The 16,726-nt window shown below is 51.7% G+C and overlaps 1 protein-coding gene across 1 annotated transcript in view; it reads right to left on the reverse strand.

Annotated features, from left to right (window-relative positions):
• Positions 1 to 10,152: 10,152 nt before the first annotated feature.
• Positions 10,153 to 16,726, reverse strand: part of GMDS (GDP-mannose 4,6-dehydratase) — a 703,979-nt gene continuing 697,405 nt past the window's right edge. Inside the window, exons 10-11 of the mRNA XM_037011686.2 lie at positions 10,643 to 10,711; positions 10,153 to 10,526 (exon numbers count right to left, since the gene is read on the reverse strand). Coding sequence (XP_036867581.1) covers positions 10,464 to 10,526; positions 10,643 to 10,711 — 132 coding nt within the window. The 3' untranslated portion in view covers positions 10,153 to 10,463. The remainder of the gene's footprint in view (positions 10,527 to 10,642; positions 10,712 to 16,726) is intronic.

The following is a 16,726-nucleotide window of genomic DNA, read 5'->3' on the forward strand; positions in this document are numbered from 1 at the left end:
CTTTGTAAATAACCCAGGAAATGTAATAAATTCATTATCTTAGGGTGATCTGCGCTGTCAATCAGACTTTGGGAAGATGGCGATTTGATTACAGACATTCAGGGCCTTTCAGTTTGTTTTCGAGATAATACAGTTTCCTGCTATCTGCCGCTCCTATCTAGAGGCAACACTTAGCAGTAATTGCTGTTGCTTGTCAAAATTTGATCATTGTTAAAGGATTGCTGCAAATAAATACACTCTCTTTTCAGTCAAAAACTGCTTTACATGGCCTCTGATTTTCTTGGTCTCCAACCTCAGAGTGGAAACCCAACAGCTAGGGAAGATCGCAGCAGCGCAGGGCGGGTGTCTTTTTGGGTCAGGCCGGCTGGGATTTTCCTTCCTGCTGCGTTTAAGCCTCCCGCTTGGCGACTCAACCCTCCCTACTGGGGTGCCTCGAGCCTCCTCGGGTTGCCCCCTTTGGGTGACTCCACTGACAAATCTCCTAGATTCTGTGCCTTGGTCCACTCTGGGGAGCCGAGTGTGGAGCCGGGATGCGCGGACAAAGGGTCCGGTGGCTGGAGCTGGGTTGTCCAGGCCCCGGAGGAAAGCGGCAGCAGGTGACCAACGTTTGTGTCCCCTCGGACGGGTGGCCGATCCCGAGGCTGGGCAGCTAGGGTAGGAGGAGACGGTGCTTTTCTCGATTTGCCTGATTCAACTGTGTGCAGTGGGTTGATGGCGGGTGTCGCCCTGTGGCCCACCCCGGGCTTCCGAGCTGGGGCGCTTCTCTGCGACCCGCCGGGTCTGACGCCGGCCTGGGGACGCCGCGCCAGAACGGGAAGGCTCTTCAGCTAATTAGCTGTAATTACCGCCGCGGCCGGGCGGCTTCTGTTTGTGTTTTGCAGCTCCTTCCTCTCCGCACGCCTGCCCCCTCCCCTCCCCGGGACCTCGCTCTCCTCGCTGCCGCCTCCCCACGAAATCAGTTGTTTGGGGAGAAAAGAGTCCCAGGACACCTCGCTTAAGGTGATGGGTTAATCCCAGGTTGGGTCGAAGGTGCCGGGAAGACCGCGCTGAGAAAGTGGCCCAGAGTAGGGGCGTGTGGAGGGGACAGGGGTCGCTGGGACGAGACAAGCGCTCTGGGGCCTGCCGCAGGGTCGGGCGAGGGCCGGGAAGGCTGCAGGCGCCGGCTCACGCTCGCGGGGCTCTGGACGGTATTCCCCGCTTGCTAGCTCGCTGGCCGCCTTTGTTTTGAAGACACACGTGTGTGCAGGAGCTCAGCCGGGGTGGAAAGGTCACAGGCACTCCGTTGCTCCCGGTGACAGCGCGCCCGCGCCAGCCCGCAGCCCGGTGCGCCAAACCTGCCCCGGCCGGTGCTGCGCCCAGGCGGCCTCCCCGGAGGGTTATGGCCTCGCGCCGCGGGCGAGGTCGCTTCCTGAGGCCACAAATCAGTTGGAGTGGCCGGCGCGGGGAGTCGAGAGGCCTAACGGGAGCTGGAGGCGTGCAGGTGAGCGGCAGCTTCGTGGTGTTCGTGGCCCAAGTGCCGGCGACCTCGGCGTCTCCGCCGGCATTGGCTTCGAAGCCTCACGCAGCCCCAGGCTTCGGCGCTGAGAGCTGGACCCCGCGGCGCCGAGGGGCGCGCTGCGGGACAGCTAGGCCCGCGCGCAGGGAAGGGAGGCCCGAGGGAGCGCACGCGGCCTGCGCGAGGCCCGCGTGCTGGGGTAGCGCGGCCAGTGAAGGACCTGCGGCTCCCGGCTAGAGGCTCTGCCGGCCGCCTGGAGACGGAGGGGACCGCGGGCGTCCCTTGCTCTTCCTTTTGGGGACCCGTGTCCCTGCGCTGGAGAAGGAACCCGGCACGATGCAGTGGGCGCGCTTGTTAGGCCCACGGGGAGTCACTGGCCGCAGCTCCTGGGAGTACTTTACCGCTTGCCCCTTGCCAGAGGAAAGTTGCTGGGCAGTCAATTTTGCGCTCCTCCATTCCAATGTTTGAAATTGGGCACGAAGAAATGTGTCTAGGAAGGTGTTTTTGTTATACATAGATAAAGTAGTTATTTTTACGTGAGTTGCCTACGTAACAGTTCAGAAACTATGTTTGAATGGAAGGTCAGAAATTCGGTTATTCTGATATTTAAAACCACATGGGGTACTGTTTCTACTATCAATGCATTTGATTTTGGATTCTCATATCCAATTTAAGAAAAATCAACTCCTGCCAACCTTATTTAATCTGGGAAAACTACTTATTCCTTCGTGGTTTGCATGTTCGATTTGTAGTTTTTCAGCATAAGTATAATTTTTCTGTAATATATTCTAAGAAAAATTTCTTGATATTTTAACTAGATAGTATGCTTAGAAATTATTATCTACAACACCAGGCAGAGCCCAGCAGTGGGGAGCTGGCTAATTTTGAAATTATCCTCTGTGGAAAGCTTTAGATAATATAAGTATTTTGTCCTTTATGTAGCTGTGAGTACATTTATTTTCTTACCAATTTATACCATGAGCAAGTAAATGCCATTATGTTACATGCCACATAAAAACTTGCATTTGGTATATTGCATGTGTGGTAGGAACATGTGCTGTTTTCCAGGGTTATGTAGGTTAGCAGGCCTTTTTTCGGCACACTGCATGCAAACAAGCATGCATTTTACAATTTATCATTCCACACAGTTTGTGTCATTAATAATCGATGTTTGCAGAAGAATAAGGCTGAATTGTGCTGGTGGCCTGTAAGCTCTTGGCTGTTTCCTGAGAGGTCAGAACCAAGGGTCAGAAAACAAGAGTGCCTTATAGCCCTATGGGCTCCCCCAAACTTTGATAGGTGAAGAGACATAGGACTCTTCTCTCCTACCTATTCCCTAGGGAGGGTTTTTAAGGCAGAGGGCCTTTAGTTTTTTTCTTAATGGTGCAAGACCGCAGAGAGGCCCTGAACCCTCTGCTGGTCCAGGCTGCCTGGTCAGGCTGACCAGGAGGGACAAGAAGCATCCACAATGCATCCAGGTCCCAGACACCCCTGGGTGTCTCCTGGCTGTTCCAGGCACCCAAAGCAAGGCTGAATGGAGTGACTGTTTCTTTCTCCCCTATAGCACATATTTTGGAACTCCTGGAGAGGGGCCCCACTTGCTCCAGTTCCTACCACTGGATCCTGTCTTGTGTCGCAGGGCCTTCTCTTTGGACAACTCTCAACTCATTTCAGAGCCGGTTCACAAAGCCATTAGCCCTTCCCACCAGTTCATAAACAAATGTCGCGTTAAGGGCAAGATTGATGGTGGCCATGTAATAAAGCTGCCCAGGCAGGTCAGATTCTGTGTGGGCAGTCATTCTTCAGCCAAGCAGGGAGCTTTGGGGGAGACTAGGGGAAAGGACCAAAAGACTATGTGTGAGGGTTCACCCCACCAAGTTGTGAGGAGTGGGAGAGCAGAGGTCAAGGAAGGCCCAAGCTCAGCGGGGCTCTCAATAGGCAAAGCCTAATTTATTCAGACAGAGGCTTCAACTCCATGAAAGAAACCCTCTGGGATGAGTTCTGAGGCCCTAAATGCCCGTTTCAGAAACCCCACTTTTCTGAAAGCTTCTATTTCAATATATATCGAGGCCAAGAGTTTCCTTGTAAAGAGTGCTTATTAATGGCATTTTCACTGTACTAAACAGAAGATCTTCCATTATATTTGAGCTCTGCATCCATCGCTGGAACTTTTGTTACCTCAGACCCCTTTACTCCATCTGTCCCTTCTTGAGTGTGAAAACAACATAATTATTAAGTTCTGTGTGTCTGTGTCTCTCTCCCTCTGTCCCTTTGTCCCTGTCACTTTCTTTCTCCCATCCCTCTTCCTCCCAGGCCTTCACAGAGGCCTTGCGGCCTGAAGCTTCCTCACCCCCAACCACCGCATGTCCCCACTCCAGTTTGGCCTGAAGGCCCAGGTGCTGAGCTGTCTGGGGGATGGGTCACATGCTGCTGTGACCCCAAGCTTGAGCCCAGGCCAGGGACAGACCTGGGGCCACACAGGAGCAGCACGGGCAGGTTCTAGGTATGAGTTTAGTTGGAAAAGAGGCAATACTTAAAATGAATTCCATCTCTCACATCCATTCAGGAGAATGAAAGCCACTTCTCCAGGATACTCTCAATGTGATTAGGAGTGGAAAATTGAGCAAAATGTACCATGTCCACCTTATTGGAAACTAAAATACAGCCTAGAGAGCATAGGACCTGACTTTAGTCCCCTGTTGTGCTGCTTTCCCATCTTACCCTGGCTCCAAAGAAACCCGCTTTTATATTATTTTGGTTGTTGTTTACTTGACTTTTTTTCCCTCACCGATTTCAAATACGCAGCATATTGAGTGTATTATAGGTGATGCAATGGGATCTGGAGTTTCCTTGCATATTTGCCCAGGTCTGTCTTCCAGACAGGAGAGAAGCTGGAGCTCCTGTGGGAGACACAGCCCAAGGGGAGAGGCTCTGGCTGTGTGGCCCTGAGAGAGGACCTGGCATTGCTGCCTGCCCAGAATCTACTGGAAAGGGGAACCAACCAGCTTCAGGGACACTTCCCCAGGCTTTTGTTCTTCCAGGTGGCACCTCTCTCCCTTCTCCCTGAGATCTTCTCTCTCTGGTCTGTCCTGTGGTCCCTCCAAGTCCACTGGTCAGTGGGACTAAACTGCCTATCCTCTTCCCTTGCCTGCCCCTGCTCCTGAATGAGACTGGGGTGGGCTGCTCACTAGCCCCCTAACTCAACGCAGCTTGGTGCTACTTGGGTGGGCATAGGAGTGCAATTTGTGAGCCCAGGGAGTGAGCAGTGGGCTGGCAGCCAGGGCCAAGTGCTGGGGCATCTCAATTGACTTGGGTGGTGGGACCCCAGTCAGGGCCTAGGGACACAGAGGAGGTGCAAACGGCTGAGGTAGGGGCTCCAATGAGACTCAGAACTCCAGGTTGGGGAATGAAAGGGGTTTGCTGTAGGGCCTTATGGAAGATTTAGATCAAAAGATGAGAGTCAGAGTAAAGAGAGGACAGACACCCTCCCTCCTCCCCCATTACCCGCCCCAGGGAAAAAGCAGGAAAACCAACACTTTTAGAACCATTAACTCTTCAGGCCTCTGACTTTCCTTCAATACAAAAGAAGGTCATTGGACCCGGAGGCTGTGCGGGGGGTGGGGAGGTAGTGGTCTGTTAATGGTAAGGATTCTTAAAATTCTGCTACTGGAGGAAAAACGAAAACTCTTTTCCTCTAAGTTGAGCAAAATCTGCGTCCCTGACTGTGCCCCGGGAGAGCCCTTGCGCCTGCGGAGGCCCGGGTGGGGAGTGCCGTGGTCTTCAGGTGAGGGTTCCCTGCGCCAGGGCTTAGCGCAGGTCAGCCTTGGTCTTGGGGCTCCTCTGCAGCACGGACACACAGGCGGCAGAGGCCACCGGACCTTTATTATTATCACCCATGAAGGACACATGCGGACAATGGACGATGGGCCTCGCGGCTTGCCAGAGGGGTGTGGGCTCACCTGGGGTGGGACGTACCTCCGGAGCCTCGACCCGAAGTGTCAGAGGTCGCGGGGGCGGGGGCGGGGCCGGGAAGAGGACCTTATGCTGTTCCCAAAGCCTAGGGGTTCTAGGCGATAGAAATTCCCACAGAGAGCTGGAGGACCGAGGTCCTGGGTCGCCAGTCCCGGGTCCTTGCGGCGGCTTCCTGAGCGCTACTCCACTCCCACTGTGCTCCCACCGAATAAGAGGAGGTGCAGGACGATGAATGACAGTGTGTTTGGTGACCGAGAAATAATATGTCACTGCACTGCATTTGCGGGCAGGCTCCTAGATAGGTCTACTCGCCGGCTTAGTCTCCATTCCTGGAGGGTCCGTGGAGCCTGGGGCCCAGTGCCGCCCGGGATAAGGCCTCCCCCCTCCCAGGCGCTGCCCGGGAAAGTGGCATAACAGGAAAGCCTCTCCAGAAGGCCCTTCCCAGGCGGCTTCCTCGCCATAAAAAGCCAGACTCCAGCCGAGGTCCTGACCCCTTCCAAATATACATTCCCTCGCCCGCGGCCCGCCAGTCCTGCCCAGACCTCGGACTGAGCAGCTTACTCAGGCCGTCCAGGCACCAGCGCCTCTCCTTGGAGGGCCGGGGGCGTGGGCCGGTGGAGTCCAGTCCAGAGTTCGGTTGCCTCCCCCACCTGCTCTCCGGCTTTGGGTCTTAGGCTTCCGAGCGCCCGTCTCGCCGTGCGCACTGGCGTGGTCGCGAGGCCAGGGCTGCGGAGAGACCCAGAGGGCTCCTCATTCACGGCGGTTCTGCGGTCGCGTCTGGGCTCCGCATCGGTGCTCCTGAGTTGGGGGAGCGCGAGGCCGCCGGCGCCCGGACACGTGCGCGAGGCCTGCTGCCCGGCCCGAGGAGGGCCGGCGCCGGCGCATGCGCATGTTCGCGGCGCCGCGCAGTCCCCTGCGGTCGCCGGTCCCAGTAGCCCGGCCCCCTGCGTCCTGGCTGTCGCTTGGAAGTCCAGAGGCTTGGAGCTTCGCCCAAGGGCGCAGAGCTAGCAAGCGGGGTGTGTGGGCCAGCCTAGGCCTCCGCTTCTGCCGTCGGGGCTGTTTTGCGTAGCAGCAAGGTGGCCCCAGTGCCAATGGTCTTACACGTCAGAGGCGCACACGGACTGGCTGGCACCTCAGCTCCCGAACTGAGAGATCAAAGGGGTAGCTGGGAACGGGGCGTCCGCTATGTGTAACCCCTGACCCAGGAGGAAGGGCGGGAGCCGGGGAGTAGGCGGCGGGGCCTGGGGTCAGGCCGCGGTCGTTGGCCTCCCAGCAGACACCGAGGAAACGGGTGAGGGTGGAGCGGGGGCCATGCCGTCGTGCTTGCAACCGCGGCCTTGGAAAGGTCGTTGCCGGCAGAGCGCACTCCGGACGGGCCTGGCGGGAACCAGGGCGCGCCCTAGGCAGCCGGCAGGAAGCACCGCAGCTGGGCATCGCAGGCTGGAGACAGTGAAGGGGCTCAAGATCCAGTCGTGGGTAGTAATCCTAATGGCACAAGCCTTGAAGGTGATCAGTGTTCCGGAAGTGGTGTGCACGGGCAAGGCGGCGAAGCTGTGATGTCACAGGGCGGCCTCGGCCTGAGGCCTGCTTGGGAAAGGCCAGTAGCACCCCCTCTGACTCCTCGAAAACATGCGGCCCAGACCCTGTGTGTTCGAAAAGAACACTGTAGATGGTGGGAAATCCCGGACTACTGAGGTGTGCCAGCTCCCAGAGCAGCTTTGCGTCACTCCATGCCGCTGCTGTTTGTGACACAGCACCCCCAGTGATTAAAATCTACAATTTTTGAAGAGGTGCCGCCGGTGACATGCGGGACATGTAGGTATTTTTAAGACACGACAGTACGCAGAGAGATACTTTTTGTAAAACCCTGTTGGGAGCTCTCTGCAGCCTAGTCCACAATACCATCCACCAAATGAATACAAGGCTGCAGCACTGGTGGTGAGAAACATTGATGTGCGCATTTACACCTGCGGAGTGGACCTTAGACCTGAAAATACCCAGTTGGAGTGCCCAAGTACAAACAAGGAGGTTTTATCTTGGGGCTCAGGAAATTTGTCAAGAATGCATTTAAGATTATTTGAAATGAAATGTTCAGTGTTGCCTTCTGCTCTGAGCTTTAATAACATCAAAAAGGGCTCACTTGTCAGCATACGACCAACTTGTGGCCAGGGGTTCTATCACATCCTGGTGGTCAGGGTTGGTAAAGGCGATTGAAGGAGATGAAGAGAAGCCTGAAAAAAATTGAACTGGTTTACTGGAGCACAGTCCTAGACGTGAAGTTGAATTTCCTGAGGAGCTGTCTAGCTTGGAGCAGTATCTCCTGAAGCACTGTAGCCCTTCCCTGCCTCCCTCAGCCTGCACTGTGGCCATTGCCCCCAACAGCTGCAGGGGAGTGTCAGATTTATTCTGTTGGACCTAGATCCTTCCTAATTCCATACAGGCAGAGGACAGCCGACTTGGCCCACAGAGACAGTGTGGCAGGAAGGTTTAATGGAAAGTGAGGCCCTGGGTGGCCCAGGTATTCATGCACCTTGCTGCTTATCTGGGGCACAAACATGGGATTTGACTGCTTTGCTATTATATTTGAGTGTACTGAAAGCTTACTTTCTTAGTGTTTACTAAAAAATTCAAGGTGGAAGATATTTTGTCACACATGAAAGAAATAGCCAAAGCTGGCAGAAGGGTGAAAAAGGTGGAGGGAGGGTTGCAGGGATAAGTTCATTGAAATTGAGTTGAGGTTTAAGATAGAAGACACCCTTTAATAAAAAGTCTCAAACGGTGTCCAAATGAAATTCACAGCACAAAAGGAAAGCACAGAAACATTCAAGCAAATCTGTTCTTTTCCTCTCCTTTTAAACACGTACAGGCCAGGAAGCCCAGTGAGTATTCCCCCCAGTCCCCCACACACACTTGAGGGGGCAGGAATAGAGGAAGGCTGCAGCCAAAAATGCTTTTGTGTCCTTCAAAGCTGATACTCTAAGCCATTTTGAGAAGAATAATTCAACATTATGGCTCCACTGAAGTCCCCATTAAACCCCTGTGTAGAATCTTTCCTGGTCCGAAGTAGCTCTGGGATATGGGCTAACAAGCCTCAAAACACTGTATTAAATGGGGCCACTGCAAGCCCCAAGGTCCCTTGAGTGGCCTCTAAGTCTGGGTGTGGGTTGAGGTGGAGGGTTAAAGGGGTCATAAGAGGAGAGGGGGTGCCTGTCCACAGGGTTAAGGCTAAGGACAATGTGTGTGGATGTGTTTGTGAAATTTGTGAAAGTGTATGACACTGTGTGAGTTGTGTGTGGAAGTATTTGTGAGTAAATGTGAGAGAACTGTGAGAGCGTGTGGCTGTGTGAGGTGGTATGTTTATAGGTGTGTTGTATTTGGATGTGTGTATCTGAGTCTGTGTGACAGTTTGTATGAGTATATATGTGTTGAGTATGTGTATGTGTGACCACCAACTCGCTGAGTCCTGCAGGCCCAGCCTTCCAGGACCATCTGTTTCCAATTAGCAGCATCATGATTGGGAGAAGGTCTGTCCTGGGGCAGCTTCTGAGAACCGGGTGGGCCAGCTCAGGCTGCCCCAGTTCTGCTCCATCGAAGCCCAGGCCGCCCCTGGCCAGCATGCCTTTGCAGCTACTTGGGCAGCCACACAAAGGGCCCTCTTTCCTGCTGCCAGCCGCTGGGGCCAGGTTCTCCCCCAGATCATAAACCTGCTGGTGAAGACATTCAGAAATAGTTCACCCGCACTCACGTGAGCATGTGCAAAGGCTGGAATTCCATTTGCTATGAAGTTTTTATTTTCCTTGGAGAGGGAGGGGGAGAAGAGTCCTGACCTAATTTGTTCTAGGGAAAAATACTGTATTTCATGCAGATATATACACCTGTATACAAAACCTTGCTTGCTGCTTGTGGGTTCCCTATGACTGTGTGTCCGCCTGCCTTAAGCTGTGCAGATAGATGCACAGTCCCTGGCTCAGGAGCACATACCTGGGGACAAAGCCAGGCACCCTAATTGATGCACTCAATGAAACCAGATCCAGTGATGTGAGGCCCAGCTGTCAACTTCTTTATCATAATTTCTAATGCAGATGTAGTTCAAGTGCACAGTGTCTGGCATATATTAGGCACCTAATATAAGTTCACTGGCTAAATAAAAATTAATTTAAAAAGTGATCTAGTGCTGAGACGAGGTTGGAAATAGGTATTGTGTGAAAGATTCTAGACCACTAGGAAAGGCATGGGCTGAGAGATCTCTGGGTAACACAGGGGCTTTGGCATGGAAGGTTCCAACAATATTTACTTACCTTTAAGTTTCTTCTTCTAGCCCCCCTCTATTCCTAAACCTTCTTTGGGGATGATGGTAGAAATCCCACCGTGGGTTCTAATTACAGTGAGCAGAGACCAGAGAGGGTGTGAATACCTCCTTTCTTCAGGAATTGGTTTCCAGATTGGCTGGATAGAGTGGCTTACTGTCTCCAGGAGGGGGGAAAGAAACGTCCCAGGCAGACACTTAGGTCAGTCCAGCAAGACCAAGCTCTGCTGCAGCGGTCTACTTGCAGGGGCTCTCTCAGATGGGAGACAGGCCTGAAGGAAGCTATTTCACTCCAAGGCATGAATTTGGGTGTTTTTGTTTTGGCCTCTAATAGTGGCTTTTATAACTTGGAGAAAACATTCGACAAGGACTCTATTAATTCTGGTTCATAGAAAGGCCATTTTTAATAAGAAAAGAGAAAAACAATTTGAAAGCCCCACAATTTCAGTTGTCTAATGACACGATTTCAAGTAAAGGGGGCATGTGATTAAAACATCTTTTGATTTCATAAAACTGTTCAGAGGAGGCCTCGACAAAGGGAAAGCGGGCCAAGGCCGGAGTTCCGCGTCCCGGCTGCTACAAACCTCGGCGCCCGGATCCTGCCGGCGGGGACAGCGCGGTGGCGGTGAGGGTTGCAGGCACGGCAGGATCCGCGCCCGCCGATTCCACGCGGGCCGGTGGGGGCCGCCCTCAGGCATTGGGGTTGTTCCTCATGAGCTCCACGTCGGCGTCCACCATCTCCCGCACCAGCTCCTGGGACCCAGCACAGGGGTGGCTGAGGCGGAGTTCGCACCCCCTGTCCAGGCACTCCCGCCCCACTCCCGGACCCGCCTGCCCGGCCCGCTGCTCCGCTCCGAGGCGTCACTCACATCGAAAGCCACCCGGGGTTTCCAGTTCAGCTTCTGTTTCGCTTTGGTGCAGTCTCCTTGCAGAAAGTCCTGCGGGGCAGCGGGAGAGAGAGCAGACGTGGTCGGGGACGGCCGGGACCCTCCCGCCGCTGTCGCCCGCGGGCTCCGGCGCGCCCCGCCCCGCTCCGCCCCTGCTGTGTCCCAGCGGGGCTCCCGGCCGCTGCTCTGCAACCCTGTATCCTGCGAAAGTCGCGTTTGCAGCGCGCTGCCCAGGTCCGCGGGGCGTGAGGACGACTCGTCCCCAGCCCGCCGCCGCCTCCTGCAAGCCCACCCCCGTAGGCGCCTAACTCGGCGAGCTAAGCTGGGCCGCGGGCAGACGCTCCTCCCGCACCGCCCCACCCCGCTCCCCTCCCTCCCCGCACGGCCGCGTTCTCCTCCGCCCCGCCCCGCCCGGCTCCTCTCCTGCCCGCCCCACGCCCCTCCGCCAAGGTCTTCCCGCAGGGCCCCGCTCCGGTCCGCCGGGCCTACCGCCTGAACCCAGCGGCGGGGGCATCAGCGGTGTGGGGGCTTGCGCTCCAGGCCAGTCCCCGCGGGCGCCCTGTGCCCAGCTGACCTAGCCTGGTCAACCCTGGGCCCGCGGCGAGCGCGGTTCTTCAGACGACCCAGGAGATCTCAGGTCTCACTGCGTCCAGCACGTGCACGTAAAACGAAACCGAGGTTTCACAAAGCAATCCTTTCCCTTCCTGTTCAGGGGCACTACAGAGTCTTTTCTCTTCTATGCTATTTTGTTCCATTCCTTAGAAAATGCAGATCTCGACCCATTTACTTCGAGAGTGGGTCTCAAGACCACTAATGAGCTGCAACCAGCCGTTTGGAGACACCGCTCCGGAGAGCAGGCGCCTTCAGCTCCCTCGCCTTCCTTTGACCGGGGCTCCCAACCGCTCGGACAGACCGACCGAGCCGGCGTTCCGAGGAACCTCCAGCTCCTGTACAAGAGTCTTGATGCATGAGTTTCCCACCAGAACCCGACAGGGCCTTTATCAAAGTATAAAACATATTAAAAAGGACACCAATGGCTCAGGGAGAGCCTGCCTTTTGCGTCAGCAGCGTGGGGAAGGAACTGAAAACCCAGGCCTGGGGAGTCTCACCAAGTAAGAGATTCCTTGAAAGGCAACGACTCAAAGAGATCTAAAGAATTGCTTGATATTACATCTCAGCCCCTTCTGATTTCGTGTTACAGTTCTTTGAACACTGATGGAAAAGAACATTGAAATGAGAATTTCAAGATGGTTTACAAAAAGAAAGGAAGGGAGGCAGGAGGAAAGGAAGAAAAAGGTAAGAAAAATACCTTGAAATAGGCCATTTTCGGGGTTAAGATAAACATGTAGCATTTCCATACACAGACGTATTCATCAAAGAGTACAGAAGATATGAATCCTCAAAACAGAAGAATCTGAAGGCAGTGTGAAAACAGCTGAACTTTAATCATGGTAAATACCATTAAGAAAAAAATCTGAGCTACACACAATATTGAAGAACTACCTGAAACCAGCTACTTCAAGGGAAAAGTACCAGATGATGGAGCTGCAACTGAACGCCTGCCCGCTGATTTTCTTCAGGCTCCCTGAAAGGCGGCAGGCACAGGGTATTTGTCACAGATTCATGATGGGAAAGGCCACCAGGGGCTGGGCAGGACCTGCTTGGCACCAGATCCTCAGCGCTCACCTCCACTGCTAAGCCTTCCACACTGAAGGGCACCTGGGCGCTACTTCTGTCTGCGCAGCAGCCCTCTTATCCATGGCTCCCTTTTCCTGATTATAGTGAACTGTGGTCAGCTGAGGCGGGAGGCAATATTAGCCTAACCCTAAGTCACGGTGCGCACGTCATTCACCCCGCTTCATCTCACCACGTAGGCAATTTATTATCTCACATCATCATAAGAAGGGTGAGTACAGTACAATATGATATTTTGAGAGGGAGAAACCACTTACACATAACTTTTATTACAGCATCTTATTGTAATTCTTCTGTTTTATTATTATTTCTTGTTATCTCTTCCTGTGCCTCATTTATAAATTAGGCTTTATCATAGCGATAAGGGGATGTATATGTAGGAAAAAACGTAGTCTAAACTGGGTTTGTATGATCCCTAGTTTCCGGTATCCACTAGGGTCTGGAGCACATCCCCTGAGGATAAGGGGGGACTACTGTACAGTTTGCTTGAAACTGTCCTCTAACAGAGCACATTCAACAACTCTCACTCTCAATCATCCATCAATATTATTAGGCTTGAATATATCAAACTCCCAAAGGCTTTGTATTTTGCAATATACTGAAGTACTGATTTCTTCTCTAGAGTGTTAATAATAGTGAAACAAGTTATTTCTGCTTGTCCTAAAGTCCATATACAAATTCAGGAAAAGTAGGATACAAAAATTCGTAACAGTGCTGCACAGAGCTGGAAATGTAAGTGGAAAAACTAATCAATTTATCTTTGCTCTCCCTAAATAATGTGCGTATACTTCTACAGTACCTCTATTTTACTGGAAGAACCACACACAAATATTCATTCCTTCTTCCCAGCGGGAGCTGTGAAATGTGGTGTCGTGAAGCAACACAGCCCTCTCTCAGTCCTGTCGCAGCCACACAGCCTGAAGAGACATGGTCATTGTTCAACCGAGTAACACTTGCTGTAAATCAACCAGCATTGCATAGGATGCAATTCATGGCTCTGAACTTACAGTTAGCAAAACCCTGAAACCTTGTTTGGCTTCAAATGATCTCAGTAGGCTTGGGAAAGGGAGTTTTGTATTGTAATTATGTTTCCTGTATTTTTCTACAAGTAACTCATAATATAAAAACAACTAGGGAACTATAATTAGGGAAAAAGAAAAATGTTTTTCAAAAGCTTAGTAACAGACATTGCTACCATACACTGTAAAAGTATTTCATTGAAACCAGAGACGCACCCAGTTAAACTTCCCAATTTAGTTCTGAGCCCAACTCCTACATTCCACTCCAGCAGCTTACTTTAACCCTCTGCCAAGGCTCTGTCTCCCTGAAATTTAATTAGACCAAGAGACCTTGTGAAGGAAAAGGATGAGGTTCCATCAAAACAGAACTCGGCTCTTTCTGCCAGCTGCTACTGAGCTGACAGCTAGACTAGCTCTGTGCTTTTGCCCAGGCAGCCTTTAGGGAAAGATCAAGGGCATCTCTTCGTGCTCGATGCATCTCTTCCCCTGGAGGCTGTTCTGACTTTCTCCTGCATTGCCTCTTACAGGAATAGTGTAGTAAATGGATTAGTCTGCAAGGTCTGGGGCACAAGGTGTACTTACAGGGCAGTGTGGGCAAAGTCTGGCGTGGGAGCACTAGTGGCTCTGGAAGGATAGCAAGGACATGGAAAGGCTTCTCTTAGTAAGGCCCCCGCTAACTCGAACAGAAACAGATGGTGGAAACTGTGCTTTTGTGAGGACATAGGAGCTCTTCCCACAGGACTCCGCTGCGGGTGGTGGGGGGTGGTGGAGGGGAAAGGACCGCCACAGTGTAGTTTCCTTTTGCATCTCACCAATCCTCTCCACTAGGGTGAGACTCATCCTAAGGATGAGAGAGAACAATATTATTTTTTGACAGTTGAGTTCCTTCTTTACAGACTTAAAGCCATAGTATAACAATAGTGGCAAAAGCTGAATTATAGTGATGATTTTAGGTACAGTTTCCGTGCACTGGGTGGTCTGGAACTTTCCTTTAAAAAAGAGACAGTAAAGCTCTGAGAAAAATTTAAAGCATTTCTAGTAAATATGACATTTCCTGAACCTCTGGCTTCTGGTGTCTTCACTGCTTCCATTGTTATTCCTTAGGTGAGCTATACAGTTTCAACATGCAATTTATGATTGTCAAATTCAATTAGGTTTAGCTGAGCAAGGAGAAAAAGTGTATGTCCAGATGCCTGGGTCCCCTTCACTTTTCTCGGACTCCCTGACTACTGTTGACTCATTTGACCTTCAGGAGTTGTCCTCTAACTGCTTCGTCCAGGCATAAATCCTGAAGGCCCAGCGCCAGGGACCAGCGTCGCAAACAGCAGCACGGGAGGCGAGCGTGTTTTGCTGCAGTAAGTTTTTCAGGCTTTCCTGGCTTATGTTCTTGTAGTGAACTGATAAAGGGCCAGACCAAATCCTGGAAAAGTCATTAAGCCAGTTCCTGAGCCCACAGCAGTTAACACAAAATCCAGAAAAGTGGAGACCATGCCGTGCTATTATCTTCTACTCAAACTCAGTTCCTTTTCCTCAAACCTCCTGGGTACCTTCTCATCTCCATCAAGATAACAACACATTTTTAAATTGCATGGGTTAGTTTTCTTCCCTTCCTCCAATCTTATTTTATTTTGATCATTATTTAACACATTAAATCCCTTTGATACCCACGCACTTCCCCTAAAATCGCTGTGGAGAATGTTATTAAAAAGATTGTATCATAGAGGACAACTTTGTAAAGTTTAGTCTCATTTCTTTTTCTCCCTTTTTCATTGAGATCGTGCTGGGAAAATTTTAATGTTTATTTCAAATTGTGTGTTGCATACCATGATTCTTCAACAGGTTTACTTGTGAGGTTTGCAAAGGACATCCGTTTATGTGGAAAAATATTTTAAGAGTGTGAGCTCCTTTGACAGGGTGTTGTTAAGTGTCTAATGTGCACATTGAAAAGAAATTGGCTCTTGAGTGCTATACGTAAGAAGATGTATAAGACAGGATGTTAATAAGGACAACTGCCTAAGACTGATGAAACCCTGGTTAAACATTTTCAGGAATTTAAGGTGTGGAGTTGCGAGCGGCACTCGATATTCATTTCTTTCCTTCCATCTTTCTTAAAAAAGCAAAATTAAGGAATAACTCAGGTTCTAAGGGAATAAAAGGAATGCCCACAGATCTGGGTCTTGATCTAACTTCATGCTAATACAGAGTGAGCAGGACAGCTTTACTCTTGGGGAAATGCTTCTCTTTAGAATGACAGAAATGCTAAGAAAACAAAAACAAAAACCCCCAACAAACTTTAGTACAATGGAAGATTTAAGGCTGCACAGCGTATCCCAGCTAAGATTCAAGATATGCAACCGAGAGCCAGTAGCATGGTAACAAAGGAAACATGAAGTTTGAAAGTTCCCCAAGTCTGCCACACAGGATGTCTCTCACGCAGCACTGTAAACCCTGCGTGCTCCCAGATAGATCGTTTGGCTTAAACCTCCCTAAAGAGGGAGCGGATCTCAGGGCAGGAAGAAACGCGGCGGCCTTCCTAATGCTCACGAACATTTCTCCTCTTCCCTTTTACTGCTGTATATCAGCGCAAATTGAAGTCGAAGCCAGGCCTCTCCATTAATGACAAGGGGTGATAAGAGACGAGAAGAAAACAGTGGGCGTCTCGTCTGCTCAGGAAGCTGGCCCTGGTGGGACTGTCCATCAGCAGGGGCTGACAGCGAGCTGGGGGAGCCCAGACAATGCTCGGGCTCGGCCTCAGGGGACCTGAGTCAGTCAGCACCAGCTCCCACGAGCGCACTGACAGTGGAGATGAAGTGGCAAAGGCTGCAAAACACAGCGAGCTGGCCCTGCATTGTGTCCCTGTCCTCAGTCCCCGGTGGAGGCCGCTGGGAGGCAATTGGCAGAGGCAGCGCATATGTGCCCTGGCCTGAAACTTGGCAAAGCCTCACGTTGTCACCACTGCCACCTCCACTGGTGGCCTGGCACGTGGGCCCAATTAGTATGATTCAGGATGTGCTGACCTGGTCTCTGGGACCCTGGGACTCCTCATTGACCCCATTTTTCTGGGCTGGGGACCACTTATTTTCAGTTGATAGAATTTGTCATTGGAATTAGTGGCTGTTACTAGCGACCATCTACACATCTACTGGCGTGTCCCAGACACAGTGGAAAGGTCTACCTGCCCTGGAAAGCCTTCTTGGAAAGCAAGTGGGAATGCTGTCTTCTTTATGTGTCCACTTGTAAATAAAGGTGATAAAACAAAATACTCACTTTATAAAGGGAGAAAGCACTTAAATGGCAGTCATAGAGCAGCCTGTGTAGAGACACAGCTTTTTTTATTTGTATTTTAAAAATA

This window comes from Manis javanica, chromosome 16 (genome assembly GCF_040802235.1).
Source record: "Manis javanica isolate MJ-LG chromosome 16, MJ_LKY, whole genome shotgun sequence".
Lineage (NCBI taxonomy): Eukaryota > Metazoa > Chordata > Mammalia > Pholidota > Manidae > Manis > Manis javanica.